The 18,822-nt window shown below is 40.7% G+C and overlaps 1 protein-coding gene across 1 annotated transcript in view; it reads right to left on the bottom strand.

Moving 5' to 3' along the window:
- The window catches only part of LOC102233200 (ras-associating and dilute domain-containing protein-like), a 28,605-nt gene extending 11,344 nt beyond the window's left edge, over window positions 1–17,261 (bottom strand). Inside the window, exons 1-7 of the mRNA XM_023340463.1 lie at window positions 16,747–17,261; window positions 13,844–14,046; window positions 12,633–12,807; window positions 8,012–8,244; window positions 6,043–6,491; window positions 1,778–2,074; window positions 1,251–1,667 (exon numbers count right to left, since the gene is read on the bottom strand). Of these exons, the coding sequence (XP_023196231.1) occupies window positions 1,251–1,667; window positions 1,778–2,074; window positions 6,043–6,491; window positions 8,012–8,244; window positions 12,633–12,807; window positions 13,844–14,046; window positions 16,747–16,871 (1,899 nt within the window). The 5' untranslated portion in view covers window positions 16,872–17,261. The remainder of the gene's footprint in view (window positions 1–1,250; window positions 1,668–1,777; window positions 2,075–6,042; window positions 6,492–8,011; window positions 8,245–12,632; window positions 12,808–13,843; window positions 14,047–16,746) is intronic.
- Between the last annotated feature and the right edge of the window lie 1,561 nt (window positions 17,262–18,822).

Consider the following 18,822-nt stretch of genomic DNA (forward strand, 5'->3'; position numbering starts at 1 on the left):
GATCCACAGCTCAGGTAGAAAAGTATACCGACAGAACAGGTTTTATTTGTGTTTCCCCATAAATGTAGCCTTTACAGAAAAGCGAGAAGAAACAAAAACAAGTCAGTGTTGAAAGAAAGCCATAACAAATCCTGTTTGCAGTTTCCCTAAAGTCATGATGTGGAGACAGCAAGCGTGTGGTGGTCAAAGTGCTTGGCTTTGACCGCCGTACCTGGTGAAAAAAAAAAACCAAACTTGAAATCACAACAAAAAATGTAAAATGATTAAAAGTCAAAATGACAAGAAAAAAAGATAAAATGTTGAGAAAAAGTCTAAATAAGGAGAAAAGTCCAAATTATGAGAAAAGGGTCAAAATGACTAGAAAGTTAAAATGACAAGAAAAACATTGAAGTGACAAGAAAAAAAATCAGAAATGATTTTTAAAAAGTTCTAAGTGATGAGGGAAAAGTGATTAGAATGAGAAAAAGTTAAAATCATGACAAAAAAAGTCAAAATTATTGAGATGATAAAAAAAAAGTCAAAATGACAAAAAAAGCCAGAATAATTTGGAAAAAGGGTGAACTGATGAGAAAAACTGAAAGACGGGGAGAAAAGTCGAAATGAGAACAAAAAGTCAGAATAATGTGGAAAAGAGTCAAAATGATGAGAAAAAAGCTGAAAGGAAAACTGTTAAAATGACAAAAAAGTCGAAATAAAGAGGAAAAATTCCCCCCCAAAAATTAAAACCAGTGCAACATCTATGCATCAAATCTGCATTATACATATACAGCTGCTCACCCAGATGTGCATCATGTCAACCTCATGTGACCTGCCCTCTGTGGGAAACGTCCGTAAGGATTTCGGCCAAGCGTAATCCAGCAAGTAGGAAATCAAGAGTTGGCCGAGTGATGCACAGTGAGACGATAATGACTGAGAAACAAGCTGCAGTGCTGCAACTGCAGTTTTTCTGCTGCGTTTGCAATGATCACATCACCGAGACACAGCATGTTTGATGAAGAAGAGATTGTTTAAAACTAGACGGAGCTTCTTTTTTTTTCTACATTCTGCCTCTTGGCAAAGATCCTCATAACTTTGCCAAACAAGAATGTAGGCACTGTAGCCATAGTCTGTGTGAAAATGTTGGGGAAAACCAATGCACATAAAAAACAATCAGCTTCACAAAGTTTATATGGCAGTAACAGCTAACCCAAACACGCTCTGAAATTTAACGCGTCTCACTTGGTTTCCAACCTCTTTGACCACAAACTCACCCACGTGGCACTCTGGACTTCACTCGCGCTGAGCAGCAGGAGCCTCCGTAGGTCTGAAGTGTGAAGGTAAGCTGTGGCGTACTGGAGACACAGGCTCAGCAGAAAGGAGACAGTCAGTGGGGCTCCGTCAGTGATGCTGCTGCTACCGTCCATAGCAAAGATCTCCTTGACGACGCGATCTTCGTCCTCAACCCTATAGCTCAAAGTCAGGATGTGGCCTTTGGGTGACATTAGAAAGGGAGGGTCTTTGTTGGGAGACCGCTTGCAGGCAGAACCTCGGACGTCCGTGCAGTTCGGGATGCAGTTGATGCAGTGGATCATTGCTGTACTGTGGATGGTTGTCGCTGCAGGAGGGCTGAGACACATTATACACGGAGCAGCGGACAACATTGGTTCAAGAGAGGCATCGCTTTCTTCCTGTAGTCGAGAAACAGAAAAGAAGTATGACGTCTCCTGAGTTGTTTTTCTTCTAGTTCTGCGGCAAACTGCCGAATTCATTTGGCCATCTTCATCAAAGACCGTCTCACCTTGTTCACTGAAGCTAGGGGATCCCTGAAAAGAAACAGGTAACGCTTTCCCAGTCCGATGATGTCACCGGAGCTCAGCCGCACGTCGTCTTTCACGGCTTTGCCGTTCCTCGAGACGGCGGCATCTTTGCAAGGGGAGAGTGTGATGGGGCTGCCAACGCCGTGGCGGTGGAGGGAGCAGTGGCTCGGAAGGATGTCATCAGCGAAGAGGAGGATGTCAACACTCAGCTTGTCTTCGCAATCACCGCGTCGGCCGATAAGAATGTGTGGTGTGGCTAGCAAGTAGATGATAAAGTCCTGAGAGGAGAGACAAACGGTCAGTTACAGAAGTTGTTTATTTGTATAAAGCATCTCTGAAGTACCACTTCTGAACAGGTGGTACTTCAGTGTTTGCTTAGTGATTCCAACAATAGGAACCAAACACCTAATCTTGCACCTCAATTGGACATTTATGGCCTTTTGGGGGAGGTAAAACAACCTAAAACATGTTTGTCACAACTAAACAGACATACTTCAAGGTTTATTTACTTAGTATTGCCAGAATTTTCATTTGTGGCTAAAGATAAAATTGGATTCACAATAAAATTCAAGTCATCCCCTATTGAGGAAGATTTACAAAAGAACCTATAACAGAGGTGCCCAAAGTGGGTCCTGGAGGGTCCGGCATCCTGCATGTTTTAGTTTTCTCCCTAGTTTAACGCGCCTGGATCAAATGATGGCTCGTTAGAAGACCACTGAAGAAAACTGACATGCTGAAAAGGTTGTTGGTACTATCAGGGAGAGAACTAAAATGTGCAGGATCCCGGCCCCCGAGGGCTGACTTTGGGCACCCCTGACCCAGAACAACGTTTAAATCTCAGCAGGTCTCACTGGCCTCAGTTAAGGTCGGAGTTCACAACTCAACCATGGAGCTGTGTTATGGTCTTGGGCTGCTTTGCTGCTTCAGGACTTGGGCAGCTTGTGACTGATTGGTTGCTCCAGAAAATCCCGAACCGTAACATCCAGCTATCAGTTTGTGACTTTTAGTTCTAGCCAACTTGGGTTATGCTTTGGGACAATAATCCAAAGGACATCAGCAGGTTCATTTATAAATGGTGGAAAAAATATTTTGGAGTGACCTAATCAAAGTTTGTCCTTATGCCAGATATGATGTAACCGAATTAAAACAATTCGTTTGCGAAGAAGAGCATGATGTAGAAAGTTTGACGTGGATTAGGATTGACTTATAACAGCAAATGGCTCTTCACCATCAAAGCTAAACTGGAAAACGTGTTTCAACCTTGAATAGTTCTTATAATTCGAACTCCAAACTACTTTTAACATAGAATGTGTACTTAAATAAAGTGAGCGCTAATCATAATGATTCTAATGAGATAATTGTGCCACTCCTTGTGATCCTTTCAGATTAAACCAGCTGAGCTGAAACTGGCAAACCAACTGCATAATCGCGTTCCTCAGGAGTAGCTTACTGTACAGGGCCTTCTGGGAAACTGACGCAGAATTAAAATCTCCTTATTCCAGTTGATGCATAAGTGTGTGTGAGTGTGTCGGTCTTTGTATGTAGTTTTGTGCAGAGTTGTTACTTATCCACAGTCAGAGAAGCCCTGGCAACCAGACAGGAAGCAGTGTCAGGATCGTCTCTTTCTGTTTCCTGATCCGTGTTCTGACTCTCAATTCTTTTGCTGACCTCTGCACAGCTGTTGCCTCTGTCACTGTCGCTTCACTCAACCAGCATAATTCCTTTCGTGGTTCTCTGATAAATGGACATAAATGCTTCTGTATCTAGCAAGGTGCTGTCCTGCAGTCAGTAAGCTGAAGTAGCAGACTTCAACTTAAAAGTACTGACAAGCAGTGACTGGTTTTGCTTTGCGTAAATGACAGCTGCAGTTTGCCTGGCTGGCTTTGTCAAATGACAAAACGTCTGAAAACACAAACGCTTAACCCTTTTTATATAAGAGGTCATATTGGAAACACTTTGCTGCCTTCCAGTGGCCAGATTGTGAACTACATCTATTTGTAGTTTTGCAATGCTAAGTTTGAATTTATACTCTTTGAATGTGTTGTATTCTGATTAATAATTCCTACCAAATTTTGTATTTGCATGACAAAAATATATTTTACACATATGTACATATATTTTTCTTTAAATAAATTCAGAAAGTAAGAAGTTTAGTGGCACAAGACTCAAGATTTAGTCTTGGACTCGAAGTCTGAATCTTGATCCATGGAACAATCTTCACCTCATGTAACCGAGAGGAAACAACCTGCAAAGCCTTAGCAGTTTGTTTATTATTGAGCAGATAAAATACGATAAAATAAAAAAAACTACATTTTTTTAAATTTCATTCAAAAATTTGTTCTGCCCTCCAGGTGCTTTGGTAATTTCGTCCCTCATTGGTAAAAGTTTGGACTCCGCTATGCTAAGTAATCATCACCTCTGACTAGCAAACACAATGGCCCCCAAAAGTATTCACTTTCTAAGCTAGAGACTAGCTACATCTGTTAACTTCAATGGTCTTCATTTAGTAGATATCCAAATTAGTTTCTCCTGGAGTCTTAAAGGGGCCAACACCAAAAGGGATTATTACCGTCTCAAAAGAACTAAAAAAAACAACAACCTCTATGCGGTTTATCCGTGAACCTTTAAACCACAACCATGTTTGCACGGTGCAGTCAATTCCTCAGAAGTCGAGGTTATTCAGGCAGGAAATGGAGACGGTGCACCACTTTTCACCTTCCTCCATGGAACATATAAAAGTGTTTCTTGTTACAGTGAATGTCTGATAGGGAAGTAAAGCAGTTCATAGAGTAAAAATATTAAAAGAAGTTGAAGTAGAAATTGCATTACTAATTTTTACACTGCCATGGCTTTGTAATTCAGAACATAGGTTTCACACAGTAAGATTCCTAGTGCTGCACCACCTCTACTCTCCGTTTCCTGTGTAAATAATCATAGTCTTTCAAAAGTGTGGGGGATGCGAGTTGACAGGGACATCAGGTAACAGCTCAATAAATGTAGGAATGTTACGCAAGTTGCAAAAAGTAAGCATATTTGCCTGCTTAATGTTATTAAGCCACAAAATTCAAGTGTATCATGTGATGCGATTCTCTTAAGTGGTTTGTTTGGTCATTTCTGCCACTTCCTGGAGTATTTGGACATCTTAGTCGTGATTGGTTCTGTTTCATCCGAGGAACACTCTGACTGGATGAAAAGATCTATCAGTGATTGGCTGGCAATGTGGTTTATTTACATACACTTTCATTTGTGAACGCAGTTGTTTGTGTGTTAACAACTTACTTTGCATGTGACAGACACGTGAAATTTGACGCCTTTTTGGTTCTTCTGGTGTTCCATACGCGACGAGCTGAAAGGTCAAAGCGGAGTCCGTCGCGTATTTAGCGACTGAGTAAACGCTCCACGCTGCAAGATATTGTTTTGTTTACACAAATAAACGCGCTCACGTCAGCCTCACTGCACTGTCAGTCTGGTGGCATAAAGACAACGCCACAGAAATGAGGTTTTAAAGCAAAGCTCCATAAAACGTGAGGGTGTTAAAACACCCACATCCCCCATGGGTGTGACGCAGGGTTATAATAGTTTTAGGTTTTTCATTACAGTTGAGTTTTATTTTGTTGTTACTCTTGTTTGACTAATTCAGTCAGTTTTAATGAGTTTTTAGAGTGTTAAGTAGCTGGTAATTTTTGCTGGTTGTAGTTTGTTTTTTCATACTTCTTAGGTGCAAACTTCAAAAAGAGTCAAAGTAATGTGATTATGTATGCATAGATTGGTTAATGAAGATTCCACCAAAGATACGGTTTTCAGAAAATGTATTTTGTTTTAGTTGAACAACCAACTGACTCGTGTTTTCTCCCAACTTTTGCTGTCGTCATTTTACAGACTAGCATAAATGTTTGTATGTAAATAGTACGGAGCACCATAATTTGCTGACAGCTGACATAAACTACTTGTGTGGGGGGGGGGAAATATAAATTTCACATCTTTCTGAAATGCTAATAAATATATTCATGAACACAAAAACAAAGGATATTACATCTATAATTTTAGTATATTTTAGTTTTATAAACACATGATGTACTTCCAGTTAGTTATAGTTTTTCTCTATTAATTACCGTTTGTATTTATTTCAGTTAATGACAATGTTTTCATCAATATTTTTGTTAGTTTCAGGTAACTGTAATGGCCTTGGTGTGACGGCCACACACCTTACCCTTCCCACGTTGCTGAGCTGTGATTGGCCACGTACCTGCGTGAGGCTCCAGCCCTGCAGCAGCAGCAGGTACGGGCAGTCGTGTGGAGGGTGAATGGAGTACTGTGTGGTGTTATCGTCGCTGCTCTCCGTCTCCTCCCTCTCCGACTCCTCTCCCTCGCGCTCGCCCCTCGGCGGACAGAGGTTCTCTGTCTTAGACGCCGTCCCGCCGTCCCCCTCGAAGGGCGTCTCGGCGCTGTGAATGTCAATCAGTCGGGGGCCGTTTTCCAGGGACTCCTGGCTGTGGACCGAAGAGCGGCCGAGGCTCTTGCGAAGACCCTTGGCTCGCGCGTCTTGTCCCCCGCCGCTTTCGTCCCCGCCGTCCAAGAGATCCATCTCACTTTTGCTCCTCCAGAGCTTCTGACTGCGACCCAGAGTCCTCTCCACAAGGGTGGAGGTGACCCTGGATCGGCTCTTCTGCAGCTTCCGGGCCTGGGCGTTGATACCTAATGTGGGCGGAAGTAAATCATTCTGAACCTGAACCTTTAGAGCCACATAAAGACAGTTACAAAGTCAGCCTTTTGTCACCTGAAGAACATTTTAAGGATTAAAGAGCTAATATTCAAGGAAGATAAAGAGAAACTCATCCATGCGTTTATATTTTGTCAAATTGATTACTGCAACAGTGTCTTTACAGGTCTGCCTAAAAGAAATCAGACAGCTGCAGCTGATTCAGAATGATGCTGCTGGCGGGAAGATAGAGAACATCACACCAGTCCTGTAGTCCCTACACTGGCTCATTGGAGCTCAGAGAATACACTTTAAAACACTGTTGCTAGCTTATAAATCACTGAACAGCTTAGCACCACATTACATTAAAAATCTGCTGCTGTTGTGTCAAAAATCTGGAACAAACTACCAGAAAACTGCAAAACAGCCGAAACACAGAGTTCCTTTAAACCAAAACTAAAAACCCACCTGTTTAGGGTTGATTTGAAACATAATTAATGGAATATCGACCAACATATTTGAATTGTACCGATGATTTTGACAAATGACACTCAAAGAAATTTGCCGTTTTCTCAATCGGTGAACAATTTTTTGTTGTGCGTGTTTTTATGATGTAAAGCACTTCAAACTGTAATGTGCTGCACAAATAAACCCGATTGGCTGATTGAAAACGACGAGCGAACTGGACCGCATCACGAGGCCGTGGAGGCGAAAGGTGGATGGAATGCGATGACAGAGCAACGCCCGTGTTTTCCTGAGGCAAGGTGAGGGGTGTTGCTGCCAGAGTCAACAAGAAGAAGCCCCAGTCAGGAAGCAGACCTCAGTGGAAACAGAGGCAGCGCTCATGGAAATAAAAAAAAACAAAAAGAAAAGCTCAGCTCCGCAGCAGGGAACCACAACCCTAACCCTAACCAATCCACACGCGGACACTGATGGAGCGCCGTACCACATGCGTGCGTCGTCCATAAAAGCAAAACACAAAACCGGACACACACTTAGATGTGAACACAGCTGTGTAAACCCAGCAGCCTCTGCTAGAAGTGACTGACACAAAAACATCAGTAAATCAACCCAGCACATTTACGGTACCATCTGTGGAAACGTCCGGGTGTTTTTCAGTCATGCCACACGATCCGTACTTATCTGTGGATCCAGTGTTTTTGCCATGTTTTTATTTGTTTTGCTTTTTTATTTTTTATTTCTAACAATAAAGAATTACACAGAGAGGGCGTGACGCTTGGGGGAAAAAGAAATCGGCCATTAAATCGCCGTGTGTCTGCAAAACCCATTAGGCTGTTACTAAAAATTTATTGTCGTGAAAGAATCAAATCCAGCCATGAGTCTGAAATTCAAAAGAATTGAGAACAAGACTGCGAGCCTTTGGCCGGTTTTCTCAGGAAAACCCAAACGTTTCACCGTGAGAACCGACTTCGAAGCCTGCAGAGCTTCATTCGTGTCACCTGGTGGAGTCAGGATGCGGCGCAGCAATCGCCCCAAGAGGACCTGCAGTTATTACCAGCAGTGACGGTGTCCCTCTCCTTCGACGTCATCTCCTCTATCGAACTTTTCCGCTGGATTTCGAAACGTCTCGCCAAGCCCTCTCTGGGTTTCCATAGCGACTGCAGGAGGAGAGGCTTCTCGTGGTCGCCCACGACCCTGAACCCCTCCGTCCTCCACTGGTGGCTGTCGATGGAGCCGATGGTGTCGCAGAGGACGTAGGACTCGGACTCCTCCTTCCTCAGGCCGTACCTGCATCAGACGGATGCGTTAAAAACGCTACACTCCTCCTCATAAGACGCGAGAATGAAAAATATCTTCACAGGATTTAAACAGATTTTTCCTATTTTCTCACGATCAGACAGAGAGCCTGAATAAATCTGAAGTGCAGTTTTTATTTTCTTCGTTACTTTCATAATCTTGTCCAGCTCAACATTTTTTGAATATTCTGATAAAAGAAATAAGAGTCAGAAAATATTACCACTCTTTTTCTTTTTCATGATTTACTAATTTATCATTGTCGTTTCCCACCACACTTTTTCCTTCCACTCAACTTTTTTTCTTTTTTTTGCAATATTCTGACTTTCTGAGACACTGAATATGGGTTTTTCATTATCTGCAAGATTCATCAACATTATAATAAAGGCTGGAAATATATTACTGTATGTGTAATAAATTGATGTAATATGTGAGTTTTACTTGAAATCAGTGGTAAAAATCCGATATTAATATCTGTATCGGTCCCGATATTGAAAACATTGTAGATTGAGTATTGGTGACAATGTGCCTGATCTATACGCCATGCTTTATTATTTATTTTACATTATATTTCAAATTCCTTATTGCACTCTTTGAACTATTTGAAAGAAAGTTTGCTGCAGTTTTTTTTTTTTTTACATGCTTAACCAATTCAGTCAACTTGTTGTCTTTTTCGGTTTCCTTTTTATTTATTTTATGTTGGCTGCTCTACTCCTAATTCCTGAACAAATTAAAGTTGTTTCGTTTTTACACGTTTCACCAAGCTTGTGAAGCGACTGGTGTATTTTAGTGTGCTGTACTGGTGCAAAGTTAATAAATAAATGTGTAATTCAGTACATTTATGTCTGCGTCTTTAAGAAAACAGACATAAATAGACTCTTAAGTTAATTCTTCAGTAAATTCAGCGTTATGATTCTGCATTGGATCGGTATTAGCCGACACTAAACGTCAAAAATCAATCTCTGGTTCTGGTTGAGACTAGGAAAATTATCAAAACTAATATTGATCTCGATCCAGTGTCTCTTCGCCTCGGTCTACCAAGTAAACACATTCAAAATCAAAGTTGCATAACATCCTAATCTTCTGTGCTTGAAAAAATATTTTGCTGCAATGGATTTCCGATAAGTCTCCTACTATTTCTGGGTGGAAGAAGTTTATTTTGGAATATATTGTTCTAAGACTGACATCTTTGGACGCATGTGGAAGCTCTTTTTGGACTACGCTGAAGAACACCACCATCCTGTCTCGAGCATTTATAAATAATTCGACTTGGACTATAAAATGATGACAATATTTATGCCCCCTATCTTTTCTTTTTCTCTCCTTTGGGCAGCACTGCTGGGCTTTTGTGTTGTATTGTTGTTCTTAAGCAAAAAATGTATAAACATATCTACATAAAAAACAAAAAAAACCTCAGATATTGGTATCGTAAGTGAACAAAGTGAATCGGTGCGCCCCTAAGTGAAACTTCTTGTGTACATAAGACAATCTACAGTCTTGCATTGCTGGACGTCCTGTAATGACGTTTTGTATCTGGACATTTCAGATGGCTAGAAAGTGACCAAATCTACATTAGAAAGCAAAAAAAAAAAAAAAAAGAAACTGGAGCTTCACAGGAACAGCACTTTACCTCCTGTCCACTCATGTAAACTACTTTACTACTAGATACCAGTATCACCAGCATCAGAAAAGTGCAAATCAGGGTATTTTTTTTTTAAATGATTGTGTTTTTGTGTTTCATCTGCTGATACGTGTTGTTGGTCTGTGATTTTATCGGTTGCACCTCCTTGCTTTTTTTTATGACCACTGCTTATTTTTGTGCACCGCTAGCAAATCTGTATTTATCCTAATAATAATAAAAGCATTTTTTGTTTGTTTTTACAGCAACATTTCCAGTGAAACAGAGACTGTTGTACTTGCCTATCGCTCCACCGAGGGAAAAAGAAAGCAGCCGAAATGTGAGCTGTTAAATGTTACGCAGATCAAATCTAAGAGCAGTTTTTATGAACTTTTTCTGTATTTTCCCCCTTACACAAATAATAACTGGAACTGCACTGACACACTGTATAAGAAGTATCATCAACCAGTCATATCAACACAGAAATAAAACATGCTAGCGTTAGCCTAGCATATTAAAAACAGTAGTTGATTTTAAGCCAAACTTCACTTGCTCTGTGTTAGCTAAGTCCTAAATGTTCCTGCCACAGAACCAGCCTTTCTCTTTGGTACAGGGTCGTTCATCCGTCTCGCCTTTAGAGACTGAATCCGGCCGCCATTAATCATCCTGTTGTGCGTCTGAATGAAACCTAAGAATGACAGACAGAGGCGGCCTCAGAGTCTGGGCCATCGCTGGCTGTGTTTCACACAAGTCTGTGGTTTGGACTGTGCCGTTCAGAACTCCACTTCTTTGTGCACACACACACACATGCACACACGCACACACTGCCTGCTGTGTGCTTCGATTATTATAAACAGAAGAATCTGGTTAGGCGGACCTTAGCTTTAATTCACTAGAACAAGCTGACCTTTAAGCAGCCTTATTATGAGACTCTGCTTTTTCTTTTTTTTCCCCCCCCCCGTATTGCTTAAGCTAAATTTAAGCTCCTTCTTAAACAAATCGGTGTGCGGTTGTTTTTTTTGCCAAGTTTACTCATATTCTTTATGTAAGTATGCATGGATGCAAATTTAATTTTCATTTTAGCCTTTTAATGATTCATTTGATCTGGTATTTTTCCAGGTTGAAGCATACGAACTCAATTAATGAAAATTGATTTTTCTCTGCTCTACACAGGCTAAAATACAGTAAATGTTACCCTGAAACATATATATATATATATATATATATATATATATATATATATATATATATATATATATATATATATATATATATATATATATATGTTTCAGGGTAACATTTATATATATGTGATATCGAAATCACAGCTACATGTTTACCTAATTTGTCTTTGTTAGAACAGCCATCTGTGTCCAAGTTTCAACTATACAGCTGTTTAGAAGAATTAAGATGAGATCTTCCATTTTCACACCAGAACCAGTTTCTGCACTGATTCTTTTATGCAATGTTTAAGGAATCCTTGAATTTCCCGTGGCAACTATAAATAATTTATTTACTATTGGGGGGTGCCCGATTGGCAGACACCTGCCAGTCAGCTGAGCTCATCATACGACCTACTGCTCTGTGACACACTCTGTAAAAAACGTTTGTAAACAGCATCGTTGTATCGACTTCCTGAAGGCGGAGTTTCAGAAAGAGCAGGAGCTTCTTAAAGAAACAGCGGCCCAATTTTAAGGCGTCGAGTCAAATTTCTTTTAAATTATGTTTGATATATGCAGCACTTTTATAACAACTGAAGGTAAACTAGTTGATTGATAATGATATAAAATGTCACCATGTGCCTGAAAAATGCCTGACGCTGTCACTTTAAATAAACTCTGTCATCTCCAATGAAAGGAGAATTAAGGGAGTGTGGTTTAAAGATCAAAACGAACGTCCATGTACATTTCTAAACAGTTCTGTCGAGTAAATTCAAAACTTATCAGAATATGCTGAATAAAAGAAAAACATCCCTGACATCACTTCATGTTTTCCCAACCAAATGTATTATTACCTGAAACAAGTGGAAATAACAAAAGCTGAAATTGAGGAGACATATTTTGTAAACTGAAAGAAATAAAAATGATCATTAATGGGGGAAAAACTATAACTAACTGTCAGCCGTCTGCAAACTACGCCACTCCATGCTCCTCTTGGCGACACTTACTGCAAAATGATGGTGGCAAAAGTTCAGAGAAAACACCAGAGTTAGTTGGTTGTTCAGCAATAATTGAATAAATTTTTTTTAATGGCATCTTCTGTTGAGTATTTATTACCCAATCAATGTATACATAATCACAATACATTACTTTGACCTGTTCGACGGCTGCACCTAAAAACGATCAAAATATGAAAAAACTAAAACTTCTTCTACATCTAACAAAAACAAAGCTAAAACTAAACAGTGTTTAACTAATAATAGCTCATGAAAAACTAGCAAACACACTCTAAAAACTAATTAAAACAAACTGAATTAGACAAAAAGTCACAACGAAAAAAAACAACTAAAGCATAATGACAAACCCAGAACTATTACAGCCGTGTTCAACCAGACCAGTAGCAGGTGATGTTTGCCCACAATCAGACCAACAGAACGGCTTAATGCTGATCATATGAGTGAGGAGGAATTCCTGCTCTCGCTGTTATGTTCTTACAGCAGTTCATTTTTCTGAGTGCATATGGGCTTCACGCGGAGGGGATCGTAACTCATCCCGCGCAGAAACACAAGACCACCCTCCCGCATATGGCGACCCACAATTCTCACCGATCCAGGGCCTCCTTGACGAGCTCCCCGGCGCTGGAGTGTGTGGTGGCCAGGACGCTCTTGTAGTGAGCCCCTTCGCAGATCTCGTTCCCGAAGATCTTGAGGATCCCCGGGGCCGTGATCTGATTGGACAGCTCGGACGGGTCGTCCTCCGGCAGGACTTCCGCGGAGAACACTGTGGATGCGAGACCGCACGGGGAAAAGGACATTTATCACTGGGTCTGAGATGTGGTTTAAAAGAAAAAAGAGACTGCTTGGTTATTTGCAAGCGCTGGGGTCACGTTTGCTTGTATGCGGTGGATATGAAAACCAGAGCGTGTAGAAAGAGGAGATGATGTAAGACATGTAAAGTACTCCAGTTTTACAAAGTTTAGATGGATGGTTTTGTTTGGGTAAAGTAGAAGATGGAGGTGTACTGAACTCGGTTTCCTTTTCATATTTTTTTTTGGACAATACCAAAACGATTGTGTTTAATACCTGTGTATTAGTTTTTACCATTATGCTTTGCGAAATAGATCAAACTCAGTCAGGCCGAAGGACGAGTGGTTTTGAACATCAATTTTTAAGTCTTGCCCAGATTCTCTATTGGATTTAGGTCCGGGTTTTGACTGGGCCACTAACATAAGAATATGTTATTAGGGGTGGGCATCGCTTATCATTTATCATACATTTCTTATCACGATAAGAATTGTGATCTATTGTTGTCACGTTAAATTCAAATTAAAGATGTTTAAACTTTTTTGTTATTTTCCCCTGCTGTTTAATTTATTAAACTTGGCTAAATACAGCTAGCTAGCTGTTGAGCCCAACATAATTGGAAAACTCTTGTCAAATAAAATAAGCTAAACTTCATATACCTCTTTAAGTTTTGTATCTACAATGAATAACATACATTTTCTACAAAACAAAAGAAAAAAAATCTGACATTTTCGCGATTATTATTGTTATTATTATTTGGCTCGCGACTACTTTTGATTCGAGGATGTTGGCTCACGAGACAAAACGTTCAGACAGCTGGTAATTTAAGGGAATTGGGATAAAGGTGGCTAAATACACGCACTCTATATATTCCTCTCTTTGTTCATCTAAAATTAAAGCCTGTTGCTGTTATACGAACAAGTTCAAAACCTATGAATACATCACGAATATCTTCCGCAGTTAAAACATCGGCATCAGAATCTCAGGGAGAAAACAAAAACAAAGTGACGTACTGCTGCCCTTCCTGACTTGGACGGACCGTGACAACCGGAGTCCCGCCGTCAGCGCCATGGAGCCCGAGGTAGGCACCGGGTTGCGGTGGAAGACGCCGGAGAGTCGGTTGGTTTGGCGACGGATGCGACTCTTGGTCAGCTGCCTGACGGCCACGCCCTCTGCCGACCTGCAGGTGGAAGAACTGCCGGCGGATACTCCCGACCTGGAGGAAGGAGCGGCAAGAGAGGGAACTGATAGAAGACGGAGGAGCGGCAAGAGTTCAACACAAAAAAAAACAAAAAACCTAAAGAGAAGAACTTTGATAAAATGTCTCGTACGTTTCTCTACCCAGACCTGGTCTCCTTCTGCATGCCTGCCCTCAGCTCTCTCTATGCACAACTGAAACAATGAAGTGTTGTTCGGACCTTACCAAGACTCTAAGCTTCTTATAGTTCAAAGGTTCTCTGCAGTTTCCCCACAGTCCCCCCAGACTGGGATTTCACAGCTTCTAATTCTGATTCTCCCACTAGAAAGCCTCTGGTTAGAGACTGTAGTGAGTGATGGCTTGTGAGTATAAGGTGTACAGGTGACCTAGCTAGCATGTAAAGGCTAGGATAGCTATGGGCTAAACAAACATGTACTTTATTTTGCCTTCTTAGATAGTGAGACTTTAGCCATTTCTGCATATTTTGAGCTCCTTTCACAATGAGATGTTTTAGGGCCTCTTATCACTTCAAATCCAGATAAGCTGCTGCTGGCCAATGCATACAGTTGTAACAACAAGCTGGATGGCTCCAGTTGGGTTGCTAGGTGACGGGTTGGCCTTCGCTGGGGTCCTCGGGGCCCATCGATTGTGACTCAACGATCCGGAGGTTTTTGAAACGGCTCATTTTCCCAAACACAAAAAATAACATTAACTTATTGCCAAAAAAAAAAACAGGTTGGTGGTTTTTAAGTACTTGACCTGTTTTTAGAAGCGGAAGAAACTCAAATAGAAGTACAAAAACGCGCAGAATGGGAATTTTGCACATTACGTCCCCTTTTATACGTCCAACATCTTTCTGGTTAAAAAGAAACACGCCTTCCGTCAAGCCTAAGGTTTTAAAAATCAGTGCGTACAGAACTTTATGTAAGTGCCAGTGTCACAATTATAGGTTGCGTCGATACCACCTGTGTTTCATACAACAATCTAACTTCCTGGGTGTACGGAAGAACAAAAAAACCCACAGCATCACAGATCCTCCACCCTGCTTATCAGTGGACATAAGGTGCTTCCACATATATTGATCATGTGTTTACTTACTTTTGTTCCATTTAAAGTCTCTGCAAAGTTCAGCAAACTCTCCATGTTTACATTTAGCAGACAAAATACTTTTTGCTAGCATTTAGTCCCAAAGCAACATATTAGCGCCTGCAGTTGGTGACCCAAAGGTTTCACTCATTCTGCTTAGTGATAATTGGTTAATTTATTCGCCAAGAAAACAAAATCTCAGATTACCAATTAGATGTTCCTAGAAACCTTGATCAACTTACAAGCATTGTTAGAGGTTATTGTACCAATGATTATGTGGCTAAAAACTAAATATTTTTACAGGACCTTTCTACCCCTCCTGAAAGTGCGTCTTGCTCAAAAGTAAAATCTGAGCGAGATGCACTTGTTCAAAATCTAACTTTAGAAATATAACAAATTTCACATTGTTTATTAAAAATTGCGATTGCTTCTGACCCTGACAGGCCTTAATCATAAACATTTGGCTATTAAATTACTGGTTATTATGATGTACAACAATGAATAGTGCACACTTTTAAACTAATACTCTGTTGATGCATCTTTTGATTCACTTTCAGCTTTAAAAGTGTCCACATCTAAAAAAAAGAAAAGAAGAGACCCTAAAATTTTAAGACATTTTGAGACTAAAATGTTTTAAAATGTTATTTTTTGATGGAAAATAAACTTCCACTTGTGGGTATTTGGCACAAAAACACAGGACATCAGAGATAATAAAAAAAAAAACAAACACAAAAAAACAAACACTACTAAGGTAGTCAACCTATTATTTTTGTCAGTTTCTTTAAAAGAAACGCTGTAAGTCTTTTACAACATTGCAAACGTTGTAAAAGAAACGTTGGAAATGTTTTAAGTCCGATATGCATCAGATATCTGCATCCGATATCCGATGCAGATATTGGAGGATGCAGATGTACTTTGATATCTGCATCAGTTTCGGAAGTGAAAACAGTGGATTGGTGCAGCCGGCTAACCCAGATGAGGACTAGCAGTCTGAAGGCGGAAGATGTTCAGCGATACAATTTGTAGCAATCAAAGTGAGTCCAGGCAGACATTCAAATCAACAAAAGGATGAATTTATGAGAGAAACATTAACGCTCAGAAGGTAAATCTGTCAGAAAACCTGCAGACGCACCTGTGTGGAGGCTGTGAACGAGAGACTCACAATCTGACTGCTGGAGGGCAAAGTGGCCAGACATTGTCATGTCAAGATAAGGGACGACTGAAAGGTGAAAGTGAATCCAAACGTGCTTTAATGAACCAGCGCATCTTCAGAAATACTCCCCTAAACTTCTACAAGCTATACAAACGATTTTGTACGTAATCTAAGTTATGTCAGCAAATTATTCAACATTTAGGATGTCTAATTTTCTCCAGTCTTTTTATGTTTCCACGCTGAGCTACTGCTTTCATCGTCTCTCTCTTATGTTTTTGTTGTCGTAAAGTAACGCATAAGCACGGAGAGGCTTTATTATTGCATATTGCTTTGACTTAGCCCAAGGTAACACACGGGGTTTGACTCTTTTAGAAGCACGAAGGAAAAAGAGGAGAAGTTTGCATCTTCCCTAACTCTCTCCAGCTGCTCTGGCTGGAACAGCTGCCCGCACCGAGCGCTTCCAAGTGGGTCATACTCACTGAGAGCCATCACTGCTCTTCCGTCCCAGCCTCACAAACCGTCTCTTTGCGGGGGCTTTGGAGAAACTCGTTGGTCTTGGAGGGAGAGAGTGCAACTCCTCAGCAGAACTTCTCATCTCATTCATTCCCGTCTGGAAGCTTCTTTTCTTTTTCTCTCCTTTTTTTTTTTTTTTGTCTCTTTTCTTCTTTTTTTTTTTTCCTGAGTGATTCCTCCTCAGCTGAAAACCCCTGCAGATGTGGCTCTGTTATTGCTTGTGCGATGCGGGACGCCGCGCTTCATTCCGGGGATGTTCCCTCCAGGAGAGCCGCGGCGCAGAGCCAGCCAGCTGCTGCTGCTGCTCCGGAACAGGCGCCGCTGCTGCAGATGTTTGCCCCGCCCTCAGCCAGCTGTTGGGGCTGGTCAGTCCTGGGGGAAAGTGGGTGGTGGTGGTGGGCGGGGGACCTCACAGCATAACCACTGCAGTGAATCGGAGAGGTCAGAGTTCTACCTGACGTGTTGCGGAACAGAATCACTCCTCAGGTCTGAACGAGGCGGCGCGGATTCAAACCGACGAGGCAGCCGCTTTCCAGATGTGTCTGCGCGCACACGCCCACAACGGCGACGCCATCTTTCAAAATAAAACACCCCGTTGGTCAGCCTGCTCCTGATTTTGCTGTATTGACAGTTCTCTCCTTTTGCGCCCAAACTTCGCTTCTTTTCGGCGGTGGTTTTGAAAATGGGCAGGCGCCCAGGGCGGCATCAGAGAGGGGCCGCCTGCAAGCACGCATGATGCAAGAAATTATTTGTAATTATTCATTTCATGAAAGGGGGCAACGCATATGAATCAACATGAACGCATCACGTGAATACACCAGAGTTAGCCTGTGGCGAATTGATGGAAGGAAAAAAAAAGAAAATTCAACTAACAATCCATAACAACATAAAAGACCTGTGATTTTTCAACATACGGACAAAAGTAGTGTGATTTACAGCAAACAGTTATCATAAAAATAAAATCTGAACTGATATACACTTACATAAAAGCACATCATAAACTCAGGTTTCTGATACTTCTGAAGAAAATCTTAAGACTGAGAAATATGTTACAATTATCTAGCAGTAATGAAACCTAAAAATGATAAAAAGAAAATCGTTTATCAAAACTGAGGGTGGAGTCAAAGCCCAGACATTGATCTCATTAAAATGGAAGTGGGGCAACAAAGATGGAGGTTTTAGCTGTTAATAGTAGGAAAACTCCCTTTTTTGTTTAAATCTTTTGTCTAATGAGTAAAACATGGTACATTTTTTGTTGTTCATCTAAAATCACTTTCTTTTCAAAAATACCAAAATACAACAATAAAAAAAAGATTATGGATGTAAATGTAAACAATTCTTTTAAAAGAGGTAAATATCTAATATCAAGTCCGAATGGGTTTACAAGGCCAACACGGGACACAAAGAAAACAACAGGGAGGATATACACAGGTCCGCCTGTACAAACGTACATTACATAATAAAAGTGTATTTAAAGTGTAAAATAATAATAATAATAGCCTGATTACTCCTTATTTTCCTCAGAGTACATCGAAATTCACAGAATGTGTGACTTTTGTTTATTTTTTGGTACAGAACAGTATGAAAAAAATGATCAAATTAGGGTTGAGGTGCCATATTTTTAATCCTATAAAAGTGACTGTTGTGGTCAAAGAGTGGCGTTTTTATTCGAGGTGTAGCACACTGCCCCCTGGAGGTCTGTCGTGTTCCCTGCTGCTCCGTTGAGACTCTGCCAAACTCCAGGAGTTGCGCAGTTGCTACACAATTTCTGAAGCATTATATCGTTATTATTCTTTTTTTTTTTAAAGTTTATCATTTGTATTTGATATGTATTCATAGATTTATCGTCTACACAGAGAACACTAAATGTAACTGCATTTAACTGACTGTGAATTACTTTTAATCTCATTTGCGCTTGAATTTCGTTCGGGAAGTTATGTGTTGCTTTGGAGACTTTTAGCCTACTTCATGTCGTCACACTACAGCTTTTAATTAAGTGATTTCTTAATTCCTCAGGTTGGGCAGAAATTAGGGCTGTGTGT

The sequence above is a fragment of the Xiphophorus maculatus genome, chromosome 10 (genome assembly GCF_002775205.1).
Source record: "Xiphophorus maculatus strain JP 163 A chromosome 10, X_maculatus-5.0-male, whole genome shotgun sequence".
NCBI classification, from domain to species: Eukaryota; Metazoa; Chordata; class Actinopteri; order Cyprinodontiformes; family Poeciliidae; genus Xiphophorus; species Xiphophorus maculatus.